This window comes from Urocampus carinirostris, chromosome 2 (genome assembly GCF_059441175.1).
Source record: "Urocampus carinirostris isolate Australia breed hairy pipefish chromosome 2, RoL_Ucar_1.0, whole genome shotgun sequence".
In the NCBI taxonomy this organism is placed as follows: domain Eukaryota; kingdom Metazoa; phylum Chordata; class Actinopteri; order Syngnathiformes; family Syngnathidae; genus Urocampus; species Urocampus carinirostris.
In genome coordinates, this window is record NC_142350.1 from 8,843,647 (window position 1) to 8,864,775 (window position 21,129).

Sequence of the window (21,129 nt, forward strand, 5' to 3'; positions counted from 1 at the left end):
GCAAAAGGAAGAAGATAAGAAACGGCCAAAAGTTTGTTTTTACTTTGTAGTCAAAACCGAAAACCAAACTCAGTTTGGCTGTCTCATTAAATAGATGTACTTGTGTTATATCAAAAATTCCCCCATTTTGTTTTTATACCTGTAGCAGTTTGCATGCGTAAACTGGACTAGCTGATGCTTGCTGTAATCGTTCTTGAGCAGTCTCTGGTGGCAGCTTTTTGAACTACTCATGAACTGGATTTTCCTCAAATAGCGAGCAAGATTTTTATCAAAAAAACTTACTCGATCTCATGTGTACCGAACTTCTAACGTTCAGAGGCACTCGTTTAAAGAGGTTAAACTGTACAGTCAAAAAAAAGAACTAATTTTCGCCATTGGCTCCTATAATGAGTCTTTACGCTGTAAATTTTTATCATTTCCTTGCCCTTGATTTAACCGTGTTGTTTTTGTGCATCCCCACTAAGGAGTTAAGGAGGCCCTCAGACAACGCCAGCCCATCCACCAACTCCTCGGAGGACGACTGCCGCAACAAGCCCAACGAGAACTCGTACTGTTACCAACTGCTGCAGGAGCTGAACAAGCAGCGAAAGAGCGGCATCCTGTGCGACGTCAACATCGTGGTATCGGGCCAGGTCTTTCGCGCCCACAAGAACATCCTGGTAGCGGGCAGCCGCTACTTCAAGACCCTCTACTGCCTGACGCAGGGTGAGATGCAGGACCAGGCCACAGTCACCCACCTGGATGTGGCCGCCGTGCAGGGTTTCTCTGTCATTCTGGACTTCCTCTACTCGGGCAACTTGCTGCTCACCAGCCAGAATGCCATCGAGGTGATGTCGGTGGCCAGCTACCTGCAGATGACGGAGGTGGTGCAGTCGTGTCGCGCCTTCATCAAAGATGCGCTCAACATCAGCATCAAGCAGGAGGCACCCGACTCAGTGGTGGTGGACTACAACAAACGGCAGACGGTGGCCAAGGAGGGCCAGCGTGGGCGCCCCGACCGCAAGCCTAGCAACTTCTGGGCCACCAGCATACTCTCTAAGCTCTCTATTAAAGCCAGCGGCAACAACCAAGGGAATGAGGATGCCGAGGGCGGTGTGAAGGAAGAACCCAGCGATGTGGAGGTTACGCCCATGGGGGCCGGTCCCCCCGGTGGACCCCCGGGTAGCTGGAACCAGCACAACGACAACTCATCTGACTCGGCCGACAACAACGAGGCTCGCGCTCGGGTATTTGTCTGGAACGAGCCGGGTGCGGCAGCTGCCATAAAGCGTGAGGCCCCCGACGCCTCCGCTGCCGGCAGCGGGCGCCGGAAAAAACAGGCCACTACGCGAAGGTTCATCTACAACTTCCCGCCTGAGCCCGAGGAGGGCTTTGACGAGGGCATGTTCATCCAGCCATCCGCCTCCTACCCCCGGGAGGATTTCTCGGCGCTCTCGGAAAATGCCGGTATGTCGCAAAAATTCACATTTCCCCCCCTCATTGTTTGTTTTTATCCTGATGAGCCTTCTATCACAGGGTTTGGAAACTTTTTTTCATGCCTTGAGCCATTAAAGCAAAATATTTCGAGATATATATATATATATATATATATATATATATATATATATACAATTTTTTTTTTTTTTTAAAGCCTTACCATATATTTTAAGACTAAATTGACCAAACTGCCAAATCTGCTCTCCTAAGTCTTCTGCACATTTTATTTCACTGTGACAGTTGATGATTTGATAAGATTGATGAAATGATAACGCCAGAGCCTATGTCCCATATCAACATAAATATACCACTTAAAATGTGTCTGTCTCCCTCAGTTAATTAAGCAGTGTTGAGGCTCAATTTGATCATTTAATCCGTCTTTGTTGTCCTAAATAATGATTTCAAAAGAAGGTGCAAGCAAAGTTCTTTTGTAAAAATGTCACAAAACAATGCAAACGAGAAAGATCTCTTCATTTTGGACGGCGTGGTGCGCTGTGGGCATAGCTCCGTCAATCCTACCGCTCACCCAATGAAATTGCTGTGGTGCTTGGCTGGCGTTTTGGGTTTTCCAAAGTTTGTTCTCTGGGTTATCATCATAAAGTGTTTGAACAGGGAACATACTGTAAATTGTTTAATGAGCTTCCATGTTAAGTATTCCTTAGTTATAAACAGCAAAAAACAAGGACTGTTGGATGTGACATCCTTACTCTAAACTGCAGTTGAGACTGTGCCCTAAATATACACTGGACTGAAGCCCTATCATCAATGTTGCTTTGGCTTTGCATGAAAAAGCGTCAGCTTTGCGCTCACTTAAATTAAAACCCCACCGAAAAAGATTTGCACGAGCCTAATTTTATCTCCTAATGAGTCAATGGTTCCCGACCCCTGCCTTAACATGTTCCACCAAATAGAAATGTTGAAGATCTAAGGGGGTACCAATCTGAATTGAAACATTTGTAATTTTTAACCATCTTGAGATGACTGCACTCATCCTTGCCCCAGTTTCACATTTACTTAACCCATTTGAGGTCAAACTGACCTGCTGAAAAGAGAGAAATTTATTTTTTAAGGGACTTTTAGATAGAGTGGCACTAAAACATTATTATTTTCATTTGTAGTACAGTGATCCCTCATGTATCACCAGAATTAGGTTCCAAAATGAACCTTTATTTTTAAAAATGATTTAAATTCAAATACTCGATCAAATAACGATGCATAAAAACATTGGATTGTTTTCTATTTTTTTCAAATTTAATGGCAAATTTTATTTTTGCATTTATTTACATGCAATTAGGTAAAATATAGAGTGAGCAAATTGCCCAATAAATTGATTTTTTTTTTCCGTCTTAATTTGTCAAATGATTTTTTCATGTGACGCGACATAATAAGAGTTTATTTATTGGGGAAAAGACAGATCATGTTTTATGGAATATAACATTAATACGGAAAAAACATGATTAGATATTGATCGACGGATCATTTTTATTTAAATTGAAATAAAACCGTAGCCCCCTAAAAACTGAACCATTGATTTTAGCGCTTCGATTTTAAATGGCGTTCAAATGCTTCTTCATTATGTAATTCATAAATAACTGTAATCAATCGATGTTACCTAAAAAAATCCTGTGAGATGTACATTTCTAGAAAATAACAAAATAGACAAAAATTAGGAGTTTAATTATTGGGAAAAACAGGTGTTCGTGTTTTAAGGAATCTTTTTCACAATAATAAAGGAAAATTGATCAAGTATCGATTTACAGATGCATTTTGTTTAAATTCGTAGAACCGAATCCTCCCAAAAACCCAACCAAAAATTGATTTTCGAATGGCTTGAGCACGTCCCTGTTGGTCAGCATTTATCTGACTGGCTCAACCTGGTCTGGCCTTCCCTCACGATGATCCCCCCCGCTAATCGCTCGAGAGCCGGGCGTGAGGGGGGGTATGCGGAGAAGCTTATACCCACGTTAGCGAGCGCACAAGCCCACGCCACACACTCTTTCCCTCCCACTATAATAATACGCACAAAAAAAATGGACATGACTCTATTTGAAAATCCTCTTTGTGTCCTTCCTCCTATACATGTTGATTCCCACCCGAGGGTGTCCTTGAATAACCTTTTAATCTACACGCCGCCCTTTCTGCTAGGTCGTAATCTCTTCTTCGGCCATTAAAGCGCCGCTCCTCCACCGTAACGGAAGGCGGGACGCGTTTTTTCTTTTTTCTTTTCCGACATTTGGTTCCCTCCCTAATGCAGGATAATGAAGAAAGCGTTGGGGTGGGTAGGAGTGAGGGTGGGGGGGGTTTCCTCTCCCTCTAACCCCCCCACCCCACCCCCGCCCCTAAATGCGTGGCAATGCTCTTAGTGCCTGCAGCTCCTCTAATGCCCTCCACAAGTGATGCCTTAGGGGACAAGGGAGGGGGTGCGCATGCTAATGGTTCGCACCCGAGGGTGCGCCCTTCTCATGGGCCATGCCCGATTAGGCGCCGCACGGTGGGTTTTGTTGCGCCCGTAAAAAGCAAAACTTGATTTTGTGGGAATTTTGGCGACGCTAAAAAGATTTATAAGAAAGGCCAGCTGAAGTTAGAAGTCTCGATAAGTGAGTGTATGACACATTTTTGTGATTTTTTTTTTTTTTTTTTTACCTTTTTTTTCTGCAATTTGAACCTTTATAACTCCACCAATGCTATGTTTTTTAGTCTTGAATAGTGCTCGAATTTGGGTTGAAGTGCTTGTAAAACCTAAAAATTGATGCTATAATTCTCAAAACGTCTTCTTGAAAATAACGCCGACATTGCTCCCTGGTGGTTTTATTTTGCAAATGCATTTCTTCCTTCGTTGTGATTAACGGCAGCTGGCATTAGTTTGTATGCCACGTAAAGCGTCATCACCCCCACAGGTCGCGCCAGAATCATGCTACAGCTAAGCAGGGCACTATGAAATATGTCATAGTGCAAGGACGTATCAATTAGGGACATTAATTATGAGCCATGCAAAAATTAAGGAAGTGTTTCCCAGTGGTAAATATACTTTACTTATAAATGGGATGTGTTGCCCTGGTTATTGCAGACCATTTACATATCCTTGTAAAAGCTGTTATTTTTTGCATCTCCAAACATTTGTTTTTGCGTTGTCCTTTTTTTGTCCAATATTTTGGGTTGCCAACCCCAGGGTTAAGGTCACCTTTTCAAATTTATTTAATAATTTTGGGGTGGGGGGAGGCCTGGGCTTGTTGATATTCATCAGAGGTGTGCAATTAAAAATTGTGCAAATAAGCGGTGCAGCTGATGAGATGTGATTCTTAGGGTAGAAAATAATGTTATTGATTTACTTGGGGGCCGGTCTAAATATTGACCCAGGGAGTACGGCAGCCATGTTGTTAATGCGTCCAAACTCAACATGGAGGAACCGGGCACGCACGCTCGCAGGTGTGCCCCCGCCCCTTTCCCGTTTTCCCACCGTGCTACTTTGCATACAATAGAGTACACTGTGTATGTGTGTCAAGCTTGCATTGTTCCCTTTACCTCACTCCAACTTTTTTTTTGTCTCCCTCTCACTTTTTTTCCTCCAATCCCAAACCCCGCCCTCCTTTTCCCAGAACTGGCCAATCAGATCCAGTATAGCATCATCCCACCCGGGGAGTCATGGGAAAATGGTAAGAGTTTTTCACGGCTGTCGACATTGAAATATGTTTAAAAATATACTAATTTTAAAAAAAAACATGTATTAAGCAAACTGCAGCATTACATAATAACTGTATGTTGCCTGAGAAAAAACATTTTTGTATGATTTTTTTTTTCTCCATCCGTATCTCCCCATTTTTCTTTCTTTATCCCCCCTCTCTTTCACTCTTTATCTTTCTTCGTATCTCTCTCTAAGTCTCTCACTCCCTCTTTCTAAATCTGTCCATCTCTCCCTCTTCATTTCTCTCTCTTTCCATATCTCTACCTCTCATCTCTATCTCCACCTCTCCATTTCAGGATCTGGAAACTATCCTCAATGATAAAATGCTGTTGTTTATTTTTATATATATATATATATATATATAAAAACTTTTTTCAATATCTGGACGACAAAGTCATAATTTGGTAAATTTTGATTATTTTTCACTTGAATGTGGGGTAGGCTTACAATTATATGGACCAATCCCAAGAACGAAAAGTCATATACCGTATTTTCCGCACTATAGGGCGCACCGGGTTATAGGGCGCACCCCCAAAAAATAGTTTTTGGTCCTATATCTTCCATAGATAAGGCGCACCGGATTATAAGGCGCTACAATGGGAACGTCAACACAACAGTCAGATGATTCAGTCCAACTGATTACCCCCTTAACATTCCCAAAGCTTGCAAAGAAGCAAATACGTGTCGTAGACACGTGCGGATGCGGTGTCCGTACGATGTCACTTAAATGCGTCATTTCAAATATCATTCGGAAGGTTAAAGTCTTGGGATTCAAGAAATGCCAAACATTTCTATGTTTCTATTTTCTGTTTCGCTCACAACTTTACTGTGCCATATGCACAGTAAACACTTGGAATTGAGTTTAATTCACTCAACTCATCACAGCAACATCAAGATTGTTCTAAAACAAGATACCGGGAAAATATAAAGCCGCATAACTCACCTAAGTTCTCACGTTCAATAATGATACGCAATCATGGTCTTCTTACAACCGTGAGTGAAGTAAATCCAGGAGAGTAGAATATTTACAAATACAGACAAATGAAACATGTTTCTTTATGGCGTACTTTAGCAAGCTTGCTACGCCATTGCTAAACTCGGCCGATTGCAGGGTTTGTTTTGGCCATCTAGCCAATCCGAGGCTCCGAATAACTTAGGCCAATAGCGATCGATTTAACGGATCATTGACACATTTTTTTTGGCCAATTGCAGGGTTTGTTTTGGCCCTCTAGCCAATCTGAGGCTCCGAATTACTTCAGCCAATAGCGATCGATTTAACGTATGATTGACACATTGGTTAGCCAATGAAACGCCGGTATATAAATCCCAGCATACACCGCGGACTTGCTACGCCATTGCTAAACTCGGCCGATTGCAGGGTTTGTTTTGGCCATTTAGCCAACCCGAGGCTCCGAATAACTTCAGCCAATAGTGATCGATTCAAATGATGATTGACACATTGGTTAGCCAATTAAACGCCGGTATATAAATCCCAGCATACACCGCGGACTACTCCACGTTCGGGGTAAAATCGAGTCGGCGGCTGTTGAGTAAGTTGCGAGACCTTGCGAACTTAATATTGAGCCATATATAAGGCGCACTGTGTTATAAGGCGCATGGTCAGGTTTTGAAAAAAATTAAGACTTTTAGGTGCGCCTTATAGTGCGGAAAATACGGTAATATACTTATAGCCTATATTAAGATATTTTTGTGGACAAAACGTGAATAAAATTGATTATTCCTAGGTTCAAATCCAGCTCCCGGCCTTACTGTGCGGAGTTTGTATGTTCTCCCCGTGCTTGCGTGGGTTTCCTCCGGGCCCTCCGGTTTCCTCCCACATTCCAAAGACATGCATTTCAGGTGAATTGGCCGGTCCAAATTGTCCCTAGGTGTGACTGAGCGTGTGAGTTGTCTGTCCCCGTGTGCCCTGCGATTGGCTTGCAACCAGTTCAGGGTGTCCCCTGCCCGATGATTGCTGGGATGGGCTCCAGCACCCCCGCGACCCTACTGAGGATAAGCGGTGCAGCTGATGAGATGTGATTCTTAGGGTAGAAAATAATGTTATTGATTTACTTAGGGGCCGGTCACACAGACATTTACACTGAATCACGGCCAGAAATTTCTGCCTTCGAGGCGGACGCTATTGGACGCATTGAGATCGCCATTCAGACGAGATACAGCGGTGCTTAACACGAGGTCGGAAATTCGCGCGCGGGTGGCAGCGCGAAAGAGTTTTGCGCTGCTCAATTCATCAGAGCGCGGGTACACAACCTTTCACGAGCGTATCGAGGCTGAACCACGGCCAGAAATTTCTGGCCGTGAAGCAGATGCTGTTGGGCGCTGTTGGACGTATTGAGACCGCCATATAGACGAGATAGAGCAGTGCTTTACTCGCGGTCGGAAATTTTCACGTGGTTGGCCGCGCTCAAAACTTTTGAGCTGCTCAAAAATTTGAGCACGTGTTAAACCGCGTGCCGCACACGTGGTCAACACGAGGTAATGACACGGAAATTACGCGGAACGATGTGCTCTGGCCACGGCCAGGGCGTGGTTACACATGGGTAGGACGGGAAATTTCAGCGGGTAATCGTGGGTGGAGCATGGTAATAGCATGTTCTGCGCCTGTATCGCGGTGTTATTACGTGAAATTAGCGTGTTACGCGTGTGAAGGTCAAACGCCTTTCTCCGCGTATAAACAGCGCGAATGCCGAGCACACGTCAGTTGTGCTCGAGACGTCAAGGGGGTGAACATGGATCCCCGTCAGCGTAGTGACCTCGTCTTAATCCATTTTTATTTCTTGACATTTCTTTTCAAGATAATAAAATAAAAATGATGCCATAGCTTGAAATCTTGATCTTCACGGGACTGTGTCTTGTGAGGTTATGATTTCTACAGCCCGGTGCCGAGATTTGCATCCCCTCGCTACTACAACCACTTTTACCTCGTTTTATCTCACTTTTAGGGAATGTAATGGCGAACATATAACCAAAACCACTTCGTCTTGCATTTGTTGGAAATGTAATACAACTTAAACCATTCCGTCTTTGTTTTTGTTGTGAACGTAATCGAACGGTAAATCCTCCCCCCTCACGTGAACGCGCATTCTGCTGCACTTCCAACGAAAGCGATCGTATTCTATATAAAACGCTTATTAAAACTATAAAGCGAGCTAATTATAACAATTGGGAGATCCTAGTCTATATAACGCGTTTATTTAAACAATAAAGCGCGATCGTATTCTACAAATTGCGTTTGTTACCGCGGATGCAAAAGTCACCAATGTCAATGTACGCTTCCCACAAAAGCGATCGCAGCAGAATGTGCGTTCACGCGAGGGGGGGGGGGGGGGGGGGGGTTTATGTGTTGCGTAGGAGTCGGATTTGGGCACAACACCGGCTCGGGAGCTTTTATACCCGTGGTCCACACGAGAAAATGACGCAGAAATGACGCGATGAGGAAGCGGAACAGTCGCCGGCGTGTTTTGCGGGCATACCACCGATGAACAGCGGGTTGGCCAATTTTGCGCATTTTCCATCGCGGGCAACCACGGGCTAAAAAAAAAAATGCAAAATTTTAGCCGTGATTCAGCCGCAAACGTCTGTGTGACCGGCCCCTTAAATTGAGAATAATGATGAAATATAATCCAATTTTATTCTAGTATTTTTAATCTGGACAAAGATTGTTTTGTGAAACGGGGGTTACCATGTTTAAAGGCTGGACTGAAAATGTGTCATTACCTTGGCAACTATGTTTTGAATGCAAAATTGCTGGCTACATTTTTTTTTAAAAAAAGGTGCGCATTGTCACTTGAATGGAGCACGCCGGCCTAAACGTATGCATGTGACATGCACGCTTGCAGGTAACTCGGGATTTACAACACCCCCTCCTCCCCACCCTTACCTCCTCCTGCACCCCATAGTAACCTGCCTTGACGACGGCACTGTTGTGAGTCCCAACAAAAGGCCGTGACTCTTCACTTCCCTCTGACGCGCTCCATTTTCAAGCGCTTTCAAAAATCAATAGGCAACTAATTTACGCTCAAAACCATCTGTCCACGCAAGCTCGTTAGCATACGGGGGGAGGGGGTTGCGGGGGCAGCGGCGACGAAGCACAAAGCCGCTGCCCTCCTTCTCTTGGGCCTATTTTACCTGGTTGCAAAAAGGTCAGCCATCTTGGGAAGGGCCAGAAAATGGAACTTCGATGGTCCAAAGCCCCCAGAGTGAAAAGTACTTTTCGTTAAAATCAAATGCTGTTGATTTAAATGATAAGCAAACATATGTGTACTGTCTCGTAAACATGACTGGTAGGTTGAGAAATTCGTAGTGTTAGATTGCTGTGCTGGCTATCTGCCAAATTTTTCGCACGGGTTGCCCCGTGCAATGTTCTGAACTGCCAAATACTAAAATTTAAAAGAAAACAACTGAGTTATATCTTGCAATAAGAGGAAACTTGGTAATGAATTGCCCTTTGTAAGTAACAAAGTGATGCACCCTATTGTAATGGCAAATGAAGATCTGGTGGCATTGGTCAGAAATCGGCTGTTACTTGTAGTTCAAAAGATAACAAGCGTTCTCCATTTTTGTAAATAAAAAAGGAAACTTGACTGTGAGGGCCGCTGCTTCCAGGACAAGTTGAAATTAGAGGTTTTTTTTTTAACCGAAATCCCAAACCACTGCCTCTGCCTAATTAGCCAAGAGACCATGGCTGTTTTAAATTAAAGTAATATAAAGAGGCACTGCCAGACGAAACATGCTGACTACAAAAAGTTAACTGAAAACACCGTAAAAAGGTGAAGCCACAGCACAGCGGCGCTTTTTCACGAGGGTTAAACTAAAATGCTACAGAGGCGAGCTACGAGGTCGCGACGTTGATCGTCAAGCACTGCAACCCTTTCACACATGGTGAATTTATTTAAGACTGTTGAAAGAACGCTAGGCCCTCACACATTTTTAGGTTATCAAATCTGGCCCACTTTCTGAAAAGTGTTGATGCCTCTGCTTTAAAGCTTAAATGATCATGTTTACCTAATTGTTTGTATAAAGTTTTTCTTATCATTTGTGGCCACTTTCGTATTTTCCACTTTCTTGGCAGATTACTGGAAGTAACCAAAGAAACTAAAGAATAGCATGATTTTTTGCAAAGTTGACATTGGACAATTTCCTGCGGCACATGAGACGAGGTCTCACGGCACACAGTTTGAAAAAGGATGCTTTCAACCAGCTATGATGAGAACGAGCGATCTATATTTTCTTAGCCAAGGCATGTTTGACTTATGTATCCCCCAAACCTACCCCCCCCCCCCCCCACCAGGCGAGTCGTCTCTCCTGGCCGTCAACAAGCTGAAGTGTCCACACTGCAACTACATCGCCAAGCACCGGCGCACCCTCAAGAGGCATCTGGTCATCCACTCGGGGGTGCGCTCCTTCAGCTGCGACATCTGCGGCAAGCTCTTTACCCGACGCGAGCACGTCAAGAGACATTCCCTGGTTAGTATCTTTTTTCTTTTCTTTTCTTTGCCCTGGACTGTACCTGCTCGAATAAGCCCGAAAGGATGCTAGTATTTAGACGGATAGCATAGCATTTGGCGCTTGAATGTCATTTTAGGGCGACGTGCCTAGGAGTTAAAAAAGGTGGATACTTTGGTTTAAGTTATATTTATACCAATCGATATACAATGATAAACGATACTATTTTTTTATTACAGAGATTAGATTGAAAATTGAGAGATTGGCTATCGACGTGTAATTTACTTTAATACGTTACTATTTCCAAGGAGTTCTTTATTCGAAAAATGGTGATACTTGAATAAATAATGGATGAATCGAAATCAAAACTAAATAATTTCCGTTTCTATATTGAAACAGTAGAGATTCTTTTTAATAATTTATTAATTTATCTGCTACATAATTGAAGTAATGCAACAGAAATTTCAGTCTGCCTTTTATAGAAGATAAGAGATGCTGAATTCTTCAAATTTATCTTTTTCAACAAGGTAGTTGTCTCCTAACCTGTTCACTGCCAATGGCGTCTGCAAAGGATCTGTATAGAATTCAGTGCCATTGGTGGCTTTAAACATCAATCCTCTATTTTGCATTGAAGTATAGGTTGGCAAGAAGTTCGCCAGGCTGGCGCTGAATGAGATAATTAGATGATGTTTAAGCTGCATCAGGAATGCAAGCCGCAATAGTGCCACAACTTTATAGCGCCTGAGTGCTACTTGTCGCTAATGCTAACGATTACGTCAGCGATTCTAAAAGCATTTCCATTAGCTCTTTGCGCCAATTGAGCTGCAACTTTACAGCACCTGAGCGACACTTGTCGCTTATACTTGGGGATATAGTCAGCAATGCTAGCTGCATTAGCCTTAGCTCTCCTGACAATATAGCTGCAAATTTGCAGCACCTGAGCATTGCTTGTTGTTGATACTAGCCACTGTGTCTGCAATGCTTACTGCTTTAGCATCAGCACTTCCTCTGCTTTAGATTTTTTTTTTTTAATGATGCTAACCTCATATTAGCGGATGCAAAAAGGAATAAGGGGGTTTATCCCACCCGTCCCGTCCCGGCAGGTCCACAAGAAGGACAAGAAGTACAAGTGCATGGTGTGCAAGAAGATCTTCATGCTAGCGGCCAGCGTGGGTATCCGGCATGGCTCGCGGCGCTACGGCGTTTGCGTGGACTGCGCCGACTCGCACCAGGCGGGCCAGGAGGGCTTGGAGGCCATGGAGTTCCCGAGGGACGAAGACTTGGAGGGCGACGAAGACCTGCTGGAGGCCGACAACGACTCGGCCGACCACGAGCAAGCCACCTGGGCAACCCGGGGCACCTCCGCCCAGGCTCCACCGGAGGACCACAAAGAGTTTTAGCCTCCCCTTTTGAATATTTCTAAGCTGGTAAACAATCAACTCCAAAAGTGCTATCGAAACCTTGAGGTCGCTTAGTTAAACGAGTTTGACGACATAAAAAGCTATGGTAGCGTGGGAACCCGCCATGTACAGATTTATTCAATGTTATTATTATTATTATTATTATTATTGACGGCCACCAGAGAAAGATGGTATGAAATAATCAGGTTGTTAATGTGTGGCTGTATGTTTTGTTCCAAATAGGCGGGGGGAGGGCTAGCTAGACCAATCATCGGAGGTTTGAAAATGTTAATTATTTAATTTAAGATTTTATGGTCTTATCACAGATGATCTAAGTTTTATTGTTTTGTTTTTTACTTGCTGTGTAGACGGCGTTTAGTAGCGCTAAAATATTCTATATTATTCCGTTTTTTTCTTTCCTTTTTTTTCTTTCCCTGCGCAAATCTTGGAACCAAAATATCTGTTTGGTGACTTAATGTTATCGCAGCCATATTTATACGATAATTTAAATAAAAAACAACAAAAAAAGATAAGAGACGAGGGCTGTGACGACGACGACGTCGTGCCAAACGGACCGCACACCAAGAGGGAGCAGGGGGGAAAAAAAACTACTGAATACGCTTCAAAGAAAAGACCTTTCTTATTTGATTGTTTTTCTTTTAGAGTTTTAACTAAAAATTATTTAAATGTTTAAGAAGGTGGGTGGGGGGGCTGTTCTAGCTAGCTTTATACCAATCGCCGTATCACGCTAACACTTTACAAAGCATTTGACTTTCACTTAAAGCTTGAATCGTTTGTTGTTTTCCTCAGTGATTTTTTTTTTTTTTTTTTTTTGCCAAATGACGACGTTTGGTGCTTATGTCAGAGAATACTGGACCTATAAAAACAAGCGAGGCTTTAATTCTTCCGATGTCTTGTCGTCACGAAAGAAACAAATAAGCTTCACCTCCTCTCTACAACACTATAGCCTCTCTCACGCAAAGAAGCCACCCCCCAAAAAATACTCCAGCATTTTTCCCGGCATAAATTCCTATGTCATTTGAAGACGATTTTGGCGATACTGTAAAAATCTGAGCCATAACAGAAGACCTGCAATGTATCCAGTTTTACCTATTTTGGTTTGAAATTTCACCGTTGAATTACTATTTATAAGCAGGGCTTTAAACGTCATTTCTGTGGAAACCAAAAAATGTTTACCTCGCTCTCACAACCACTACAACCCAGGGATTCGCCCAAAAATTAGGGCCCGAGAATTTTACGATTTAATTTCACGTCTTTGCAAAATACTTGATTTGTATTGCGGCAGCATGGAATTTTTTTCTTTTATAATTGTTTTGAAAACCAAAAAAACACTTTCCTCCTTCTGACCTCGTTCTCGCAGGGATCTGCCAGAAAATAGGGCACCGGAATTTTTTATTTCCCTTCCATTTTTTGTGATTGTGAAATACTGGACCTAATAATTTCTAATCACTGTTCATGGATCCTTTAACCTTTTTTGTAAAATCCGAAAACCCTTTACCTCCTTCTGACAACCTCTTTCACGTAGAAATGCGCCCAGAACAGAGCGTGTGAATTTGATGATGTGATTTCACGTCATTGTGAAATATGGACCCCGCACTACAACAACCAGGATTTCGTTTTTAATCATTTATTTTCTGAAAACCTCAAAACGTTTACTTTCTTCTGATAAGCTCTTTGAGCGGGGATGTGTCCAAAAATAAGACGCGAGAATTTTTCTGTTTAATTTCCTGCCTTCCTTTGTAATTGTGAATTACTGAACCTAATTTTTTATAATTTTAGTGAAAACCCAAAACGTTAACCTCTTTATAAGACCAACCTCTTTCACGTAGGGATCTGCCCAAAAAATAGGGTGTGAGAATAAGACTATTTTCACGTCATTGTTTAATACTGGACCGTTACTCCAGCAGTATGGACTTCATTTTTATTATATCTACAAAAACCAAAAATGCTAACCTCCTTACAAATTATTTTATGTAAAGATCTGCTAAAGATAGGACGTGAGAATCGTCGTCATTGTTCTATACTGGACCTCGAGGCACTTGAGGGACTTGGATTTCAATTTCAATCGTTTTTGTGTCGGCCAAAAAGTTTACATATTTCTGACGAAGTCTACAATAAAAAATGAGAGTGTGAATTTGACTATTTACATTCCAGCCTCTTTTTCCATCATTGTGAAATACTGGACTTGCGCTCCAGTAGTATGGATTTAATGTTTATGATTTCGGCAAAACATTTACCTCATGAGGAGCTTTTTCAACGCAGGGATCTGCCCAGAAATAGGATGCGAGAATTTGACTATTTCGTTTTAAGCCCTTTTCGCCATTGTTAAATACCGGATGTGTACTTGAGCAGCTTGTATTTAACCTATTTCTGTGAAAAACAAAACAATTCCTATGATAACACCAACCTCAGGCAGGGGTCTGTGTTTCCAAAATGAGGATTAGCACGAGAACTAATTAATATTAGTACGACTAAAAGTTTTACGTCCCTGTTGATTTGTATCATTTCTGTGAAACCTAATAAACTTTAACCTTCCTTTTGATAACACCAACCTCGCTCATGCAGGGATTTACCCCGCTCCTCAAAATAAGGCCCCGTGCACGAGAATCGAACAATTTCATTTCACGTCTATGCCTCAATATTATTGAATGCTGCAGAATGGATTTTTGAAAAAAATCTCTAGTGAAAACCAAAAAAACTATTACCTCCTCCTAATAATACAAACCTCACTTACGGATTTGCAAAAAAAAATGGAGTGCGAGAATCTATCAATTTCATTTGATAGTTCTTTTCCATAATTGTGAAATACTGGACCTGTACTACACCAGAATGGACTTCATTCTCATCCTTTGTGTGAATGCTATAAACCTTTACCTCTTACCTCATTTCCCTCTTTCACGATAAAAAAAACACCCAAAAACTAGCTGAACATTTCCTTTTTTTGTGGAATAATGGACCTACGAACGTGCCGTTAACGCTTATGATTTATTTTTCGTCACAATACCAAAAAATTAGGGCGCGAGAATTGGACGATTCAATTTCACGCTCACGTTTATTTGCCTCGTCAACTAATGACGGTTATAAATGTTTTTCGCCAATTGTTGGACCCAAGTTTCTCTTTTTTTTATGATGTCGTAAAAATCGCGTGTCACATAATTGGTCTTCTGTTACGACTCTGATTTTAAAATAAAGAAGAAAAGCCGGGTCGTAGGGAAGAAAGCTAGAAAAATGCAGGAGTAAAACAGGCTTCTGTGGACTATCAGGTAATCTTAGCCATTTAAAAAAAAAAACACTTGTGCAAGATTATTTTTTTTGTTTTTATTTTTTTAACTTTTCCGTGTGAAACTTGCGTTACGAGGACCTAAAGAGGACGTCTTTGAGTTTTTGGTACAGAGTTCTAAACGCCGTTTTTTATATATTTGATTGTCCGAAGCGTTTTCTGTTTTTCTTTCGTTCTGCCAGGTAGTTTCAAAACTTTTGTTTCCACAAGACAAAAAAAATCAAGTGAAGCTCTATGGCGCCATCGTAGGCATGCACTTATTTTTGTGACTTTATTCGTTCCCGCGAAAAATCGGAACAGAACTTTTTCTTCTTTTCATTGTTATTTAATATATAAATATATATATATATATATATTGACTCCAAAAATGCAATCAAGACTGTTAATTTCTATCATGTCCAACCAAAATGATTATTGTTGTGGTTAATACTTAGTTTTAACATGCGGGAGGAGCTTGGTGACCTTTCTGATTGTTTCCTCCCATTTCTTAGGTTTTTTTCATGTGAGGCGGCAGTATAGAAATCGGAATATATACGAATCCAGTTTGTGTGTTCATATGCAGTTTGTACGGGACACCTCATTTTCCTCCTTATGTCACTTTTTTAGAAAAAAAAAATCACTGTGGGTAGGGCCTATGATAAAACAGATATATACGTATATATGTATACGTGGAGAGTTTATGAGAAAATATATGACAAAAAAAATGTATTTAAATCCTGCTTTGCCGTGTGCTGCTTGTCTGTCATTCTGTCTTTTTTTGTTTTTAATATATTTGATTCGCACCATCCTACTGATTTTTATCGTCTTTTTTTAAATAATGTATTTCTATAAATTAAAAACATTGCACCACACTACAGGTTTTTGTCAACACGCATCCATCCTTCATTTCCCGGCTGTATTTTTTTAAACGCTTTTATGGATATTTAAATGAAGAAAAATACACCAAAAAAATGGTATGCTCTCTTGACAGCGATGCAAAACCGGGTGCCCTCCGAACACACACGAAAGAAATGCGAAATTCAGGTTACTCTTTTTACGTTTTTACCAGAACTTTTCAACGATGGAACTTAACATTCTCCTGGTTTTGTTTCTCTTTGTTCTGTTTAAGAAAAACACATACAATTGTACTACTGTTCCTCTCTATACTACATTTTAAGAATAAAACTTTGATATTGCTTACATTTTGGTGGTGTTTGTGTTTTTTCTTGACTGGTCAAATTGTGATATTCAAGCTAGACGTTCTTGATGTATTTTTAATTTTTTTTTTAATTTTCTTTTTAATATTTTAAAATGAAGCATTCTTAACGATGAAATTCCCTCTTATGTCCATCACAGCAAAATAAGTTCACTCAAATTTCCTTATTATTTGTCAGGACTTAAATGAATATTTAATTTAATTTTTAAATGAAAAATCTACCTTCGACAGCAATGGTTATATTCCCTTTCATACAAAACAAAATTACAAAGATAATTCTCTTCCAAGAGTTGGTTACTAATATTCTTATTGTGCTACATTATTTGCTTATTTAGTTATAAATATAGAAAATATATATTTTGTTTTTAAAAAAATATTTGAAATAAAAATCCACTCTCGGTACTAACGTTAATATTCCCCTTAACGCAATACACAGAAAAACATTTTCCCCACAAAGTCTTAGTTCTTATCATTTTTATTTGTCACGATATAAAAACATAAAAATAGAATCCTATATTTCGGTCTTTATATCCCCCAAAAATAGGAAGTGAAAAGGACAGAATAGTGCTGCCACCTGATGGCCACACTTCACATTATAATTCTCTTATCTACCACCAGGTGACAGCATTTGCTCGTTTTTCTGCACCAACAGCAAGTTATTTCGACTTGGAAGCTAAAAAGGAGAAATATTTCATTTTATATATTTTAAACACAAATTTGAAAATTGTTATAATAGTACAATAACAAAAACAACTTTAAAGAAGTGAAAGACAATTTTAGTAATACTTTCAAAAAATTAGAGGAAAAGCATCTTCCGTTTAATGTTTTATTTTACCAGATAAATAAGAATATATATAGATATTTTTTAAAGTTTCTTTTAAACATTTATTTCCAATTTGGTAATATTTGTTCGCGTTATATTTAAAATGGATACATACAATACTACAAAATTAGGAATGACTGAGCACTGATACCAGTGTCGATATTGGTATATTTTTAAGTATCGGAACTGGAATTATTTTCTTATTGTATTAGAGTATTAACATAAGAACATAGTGCATATGGAATTAGGGTTGGAATTTAATTCATTAATCAAAAACACACAAAACTAAAAAATCAATGAGGAATGCGCGAGTACTTCCAATCATTCTTGCCTAAATATTTAGATTTTTAAGGTACCTCTTTGAAAATATCAGTCTTTTTGTGTATTATTTCAAGTATTAATGGAGTTGGATACTCAAGATTCGGTTATCGGTCTGCAAAGAATCATTCTACTGTTCAGGTCAGCACGTCTTTGAAAAGATGGCTGGGAATATCAGCGGCTCAGTAATTATCAACGCAGGGAAGGTATTCTATGGAATCGTGCTATTGGTATCGGTGGATATTTGAGTAAGGTCTAAAAAATGTGGGATCGTTTCCGTTTCATGTCACAGCTCAGGTAAACGGGTCCCTAAAAAAAGTTGGTTATAATCAGGGGCACCCTATTACTTGTTAATTTGCAATTCTACTAGAACTCATTCCATGTTTTACTCCAGGGGTGGGCAACTACTTGGAGGCAAGGGCCACATGTTATACTTCTTTTTCAATAGTTTTGAAACGACCACAATTAGAGCAAAATGGTATACTAGGTCCCTGTTTAAAGCACTTCATTTGTTATTTAGTTTTCAAGTATTACTGTGGTTTTTTTTTTAGTATTTCCATACCTGTCAACCTGTACGTTTTTGCTGTACAAAGTACGTTTATTATTCATTTTAAGACGTGTACGACGTACAGGAAAATCTGTACGGAAAAACACAAATTTGTCAATTATGGGTACCATCCGGTAGACACCGACTATCACCAAACGTCAAATCAAGTCAATCGAGTTTGCCGCGGTATCCTCTATCTCAGTATCGTTTTTTTTCCGTTGCAAACGAAGCAAGCGGTTTGATGCTACTGTGCGCATGCATATGCTGCCTGGGGATTTCCCATCATGCATCATTCTGTGGTAGTTGTGTAGTGAAAGGAAGTCCGTCTCTTTTTAGAGAACCGGCTTTTTGGGCTCATCTCATTAAAGAGAGCTGGCTCCCAAACGGCTCTCTTGTTTTGATGCATTACAATTATATTATAATGATAATAAGGACTTATGAAAGTTCCCGGATCTACAACTGAGACCGCTGTATGTGGGGGGGCTGCTACAGTGAACATCCAAGCTACTTAATTTTGGAACTTTTTTTTTTTATAATAAACCTCATTCATGTCGAGCAACTCAGTGTCTCACAATAAAATGTTCATTAACAATACATATGATATAACAAAACACATGTACAATATAACATGTTAAAGTACATAAATGAAAACGTTAAAAAAAAATGGTGTAAGATCATTTTGGAAGGGAAAATACGACAGTTTTTAAGGGCATGGAGCCGTGGAGGTTGACAGGTATGCGGTAGCCTCTATCTTGGTATCGTTTTTGATGCTTGTGCGCATGCGTCTGCCGCCTGGGCATTTCCCATCATGCATCATTCCGAAAAAAATGTATATGGTATAAGATTTTTTTGTATTTTGTAAGGGAAAAGACGACAGTTTGTACAGGCATGGAGCCGTGGAGGTTGACAGGTATGGTATTTTTGAAGTCGGATTTTTATTGAAGTTCTATAGTTTTTGTCGTGTTACTGTAGTACTATTTTTGTACTGTTCATGTAGTATTTCTGAAGTAATGTTTGTAGTATTTCCAGAGTAGTATTTTTTAAATATTTCTGTAGTACTTTTGTCATGTTTCAAAAGTTGATTTTTTTGGGGTTGTGTATCTGTAGTATTTTCATAGTCTCATCTCATCTCATCTCATTAGCCGTACCGCTTATCCTCATTAGGGTCGCGGGGGGGCTGGAGCCCATCCCAGCCATCTTCGGGCAGTGGGCAGGGGACACCCTGAACTGGTTGCCAGCCAATCGCAGGGCACACGGGGACAGACAACTCATTCGCTCATTCACACCTAGGGACAATTAGGACCGGCCAATTCACCTGAAATGCATGTTTTTTTTTTGGAATGTGGGAGGAAACCGGAGTGCCCGGAGGAAACCCACGCAAGCACGGGGAGAACATACAAACTCCGCACAGAAAGTCTGGAGCTGGATTTGAACCCACGACAGGTTCCCATGACATGAACTGTGCCGCACAAGCGCTAACCACTGCGCCGCCGTGCTGCCCCTATTTTCATAGTATTTTTGTATTATTACCGTAGTTTTATGATTATAGTATTTTTGTAGTATTCAAGCAGAATATTTTTTTGTACTATCGCTGTTGTATTTTGTAGTATTTCCATGTAAGAATGTTTGTGGTATATCTGTAGTAATTCTTGTTACTGTAGTTTTATTTTTGTAGTATTTTGGTAATATTTCCAGAAGCATTTTTTGTAGTATCTTTATAGGTGTCATTTGCAGTATTTCTGTTGTAAACCTATTGTGGTAGTATTTTTGGAGTGATATTTCTCTAATAGTTTTTTCATATTGTAGTATTATGTATTGGCAATTTTTTAGTATTTCAATAGAAGTATAATTGATGTATGGTCAATGCAGTATTTTAGTAGTATTTTTGTAGATTTATTGTAGTGTTTCTACAGTAGTGTTTTGGGAGTAAATCATTCAGTCGTAGTATTTTGTAGTCATTTTTTCTAGTTTTTATTTTCAGAAAGCAAAATGACATATGAGGTCCCTGTTTTTAAGCACTATATTTGATATTTGGGTTGGTATTTATTGGGTAGTATTTTTGTTGTATTTCTGCAGAAGTATTTTTAAATGGACACACAAAGTGACAATGGGGACAAGGGTTGCGGGGCCCTAAGCAGCCGCTTAGCTCAGAAAATCAAGAATGATGAGTAAGTATCGACTCGATAATTCTGGTGGTATACCGAAGCTCTTGTGCGTGTGGTTATTATCGGCTGTCAAGGCGGGAGAATGTGAAGCGTGTGCACACTACCGTAGGCGTCGTGTCCTCGAATGACAAAGTGCGCGTGCGCGGCGGTTCCCACAGTTCAGATCCGAATGGGCTGTAACCCGATCTCCGTGCGAGTGACGCTACTCTCATGTTTGTGCGTGCACGTGAGAGAGAGTCTGTGATATTAACACTCCCCTCCCATCCACCCTGTGGATCACTTTACATTGTCAACAGCAGGGCCTAGCTACAGCAGAAACCTTTTTCTTTCTGTCTCTCTTCTTTTTCTATCTTTCTCACTTACACTTTTTTCTCCCCCTCTTTATTCTCGCTTTCTCTGTCTCTCCCTTTTTCTTCTCTCTTTGTCTCTCACTCTTCTTTTTCTTGATTTCTTTCTTTCTTTGTTCCTGTCTTTCTTTCTTTATTTGTTTCTTTTTGTACCTCGCTCTATTTTTCTGTTTTTCTATTTTATTATCAATCTCCTCTGTCTTATTCTCTCACTTTTTCGCTCCCATCTTTCTTCCTCTCTTTTTCTTTCTTTGTCCGTCTTTCATTTTCTCTCTCTTCCTTTATACATTTCTCTCTGTATTACCTCTTTTTCTTTTTGTCTTTCTTTCTCTTTTGCTCCCTCTCTCTCTTTCTTTCTCTCACACACCTTTTCTTTCTGTCATTACCTCTATATCTTGTGCTGTTGTTC

General features: G+C 40.4%; 1 protein-coding gene across 2 annotated transcripts in view; it reads left to right on the forward strand.

The window, feature by feature from the left end:
• The window catches only part of zbtb10 (zinc finger and BTB domain containing 10), a 35,197-nt gene extending 18,691 nt beyond the window's left edge, over positions 1-16,506 (forward strand). The window contains exons 2-5 of one of the 2 annotated variants that reach the window (XM_088328745.1): positions 465-1,446; positions 5,073-5,129; positions 10,470-10,645; positions 11,728-16,506. In XM_088328745.1, the coding sequence (XP_088184871.1) occupies positions 465-1,446; positions 5,073-5,129; positions 10,470-10,645; positions 11,728-12,024 (1,512 nt within the window). In that variant the 3' untranslated portion in view covers positions 12,025-16,506. The remainder of the gene's footprint in view (positions 1-464; positions 1,447-5,072; positions 5,130-10,469; positions 10,646-11,727) is intronic. The other variant, XM_088328746.1, reaches the window with a different exon arrangement.
• The last annotated feature ends 4,623 nt before the right edge of the window (positions 16,507-21,129 follow it).